This window comes from Penaeus vannamei, chromosome 5 (genome assembly GCF_042767895.1).
Source record: "Penaeus vannamei isolate JL-2024 chromosome 5, ASM4276789v1, whole genome shotgun sequence".
In the NCBI taxonomy this organism is placed as follows: domain Eukaryota; kingdom Metazoa; phylum Arthropoda; class Malacostraca; order Decapoda; family Penaeidae; genus Penaeus; species Penaeus vannamei.
Window position 1 is genome coordinate 8470086 of NC_091553.1, and position 2500 is coordinate 8472585.

The following is a 2500-nucleotide window of genomic DNA, read 5'->3' on the forward strand; positions in this document are numbered from 1 at the left end:
AAAACTCAAATTTACTTTAGCATACCTCACCAGCCAGAAATGCCATATCTTTTCACAAGCAAGCACTCATACACCACTATAGTTATATCTGACAAAGTCTGTTCTATGTCCTTACTTGAATTCTTCTTTGAAGTAATATCCTCCAGTTAGCATCTTCTTACTGAATGTAACAATATCAGGAGCCTCTGGAAGGTCAAAGTGCTCATGGCACCACATCTTTCCAGTGGGACCACCTCCAGTTTGTACTTCATCTATCAAGAGTGCTGCACCTGTCTGTTAGATTAACAACATAAATGATCTGAAAGTCAGATAAACAAATTATTTGATTAAAAGATTAAATTCACATTCATTTTACATGCAAACAAATAACAAAGTTGTTTGTTAGGTTTATCTCTGTAAAATTGATATATTTTGGGAGATCAAAGATGGCTACTACTAAATCTGACTTCTTTTTGTTATACATCGCAGAAATCAACATTGAAGGGTTAATTCAAATTTTTAAAAATCATTTTGTAAGACAATATTTCTTTATTACTTTACTATATGTTTTCCTGTACAAACAGTAAACTGACTTCAAAATAAAAATAATGTAGACATTATTTCACAGTACTTTGAACTGCTCTTCCTATACAATATTCTCATTTGAAAAATTATATATAGAAATTATATATAGATCTTGACCACACTTACCCTTTTGCCAATTTGCTGTAATCCCTGGAAAAACTCTGGAGATGCATGATTATCACCTCCCTCTGCTTGTATGGGCTCTACCAGTATAGCTGCAACTGGCTTGCCAGCAGCATTATATTTGTGAATAAGATCTTCTGTCTGGAATACAGATCTCAAATGAAACAAAAAATCTAGCTTAAAGTGAGTGTAAGTGGAATAATATTTATTCACAATATTTGATAAAAGCATATGCCATGAAATATATCATATATGGCTTATATCCTGTTTATAAAAAATTATACATATTTTTTTTTTTCTTTATACTAAAACTTACTTCTTCCAGACATTTTGCATCTTCCTGCTGGTTCTCATGTACATAATCTTCCAAAGGATATTTGTACCGAGGGAATCTTGCCATTGGCCAATCCAAAGCAGGGATGTCAATCTTATGGATGGCTTTTGAACGGGTTGCTGAAAGACATCCCATGGTTCTGCCATGGAATGCACCTGTGAAACAAATTCATCTTACACAAAATGGCTTGTTAATTTTTTTTAGAGAGTAAACAATGAATATTCAAATACAAAGAAGGATTAAACTGTACATAATATTGTTGAGTAATTTTCTTTTCTTTTGTCTTTTTATGGGGTATCATTTTTTTACATAGATTTGCACTGGTATAATCAAAGAATTTTTTTTTTCTTCATAATTTGATGTTTTGGTTTGATAGGGGACCAATTAATATGTGGTTGGTTTTCTCTTTCAAAACCACTTATGTATGAAAAATATTACCTTACGTAATTATTGAGAAGGTGAGTTCAGTTTATCATAACTATGGTGAGATGAAGGTAATCAAATTACTGTTTTAACTTTTTGAGCAACAACAACTGTTTTGCCCTTCTCCACTTGACTTTATTACTGTTACCTCCTGATATCCTTTTCAATTTTGAGGTCTTGCTTTCACTTGGCAAGATCAGTCTTTTCATTGTCCAAAACACAACAATTGCATTTACTGTGTGGCAAGTGTTCACTTTCACAGAAAACATATTTTAGTGTTTCAAACTCTGACACTTGCCGTCTGTTGAAGCCTGTAATACAAAGAGAATACCTTTAAAGGTTAACAATTTCTTTTAATGTAATTCATAATATTTGATAATTACTCCACAATGAATGGATTGCAACAAATAGCTCTTATTCTGAAAAAGCAAAGTGAACCATCATTATATTCTAAGTAATATGAAAGATCATTTAAGTCATAGGTGACTGGAATATTAAAAGTAATATAAGCAGATATGTCAATTTTAATTAGAAATTTGTATTTCCATGAAATCTTTTGGTACATTTGGCTGATTAAAATTGATCATGATAAAATATGCTGTAAATCTGATTATCAAGACCAATCTTTTTAGACATAATGTGTAAACATTTTCCTTGAACACTATTAATAATAATGGATTAGAATCATAAAAGAATATTTTTTATTAAGGTGATGTGTCATGGAAAATACAAATGCTGATAACTGAAGCATCCATTCAGAATGCTGAATATTTTCATTCTGTCTCACACATTGCTTACAGAAGAGCAATATATGAAAAGCTGCCAATCTTCTATATAATAAGAATAGCAATCAATATAATGTCCTTACCAGAAAATGATAGCATAGTATAGGGTGGAGATCCTGGTGTCTTGTTAAGCATACAACTCTCCATCTCCTCTTTAGTGAAGTTTGTATCACCACCTCGTTCCTTGGTTCGGTACCAAATGTAGATTGCTTTGAAGGCATTTTCATTACTGCATGACCCACAGGCCATGGTACACAGATTGCGAAGGCCA

At 32.1% G+C, this 2500-nt stretch overlaps 1 protein-coding gene across 1 annotated transcript in view; it reads right to left on the bottom strand.

Annotated features, from left to right (window-relative positions):
- The window catches only part of Gabat (4-aminobutyrate aminotransferase), a 12547-nt gene that overhangs the window by 2705 nt on the left and 7342 nt on the right, over positions 1-2500 (bottom strand). Inside the window, exons 5-8 of the mRNA XM_070121551.1 lie at positions 2313-2500; positions 1004-1176; positions 691-828; positions 116-273 (exon numbers count right to left, since the gene is read on the bottom strand). The exon at positions 2313-2500 is cut by the window's right edge and continues 11 nt beyond it. Of these exons, the coding sequence (XP_069977652.1) occupies positions 116-273; positions 691-828; positions 1004-1176; positions 2313-2500 (657 nt within the window). The remainder of the gene's footprint in view (positions 1-115; positions 274-690; positions 829-1003; positions 1177-2312) is intronic.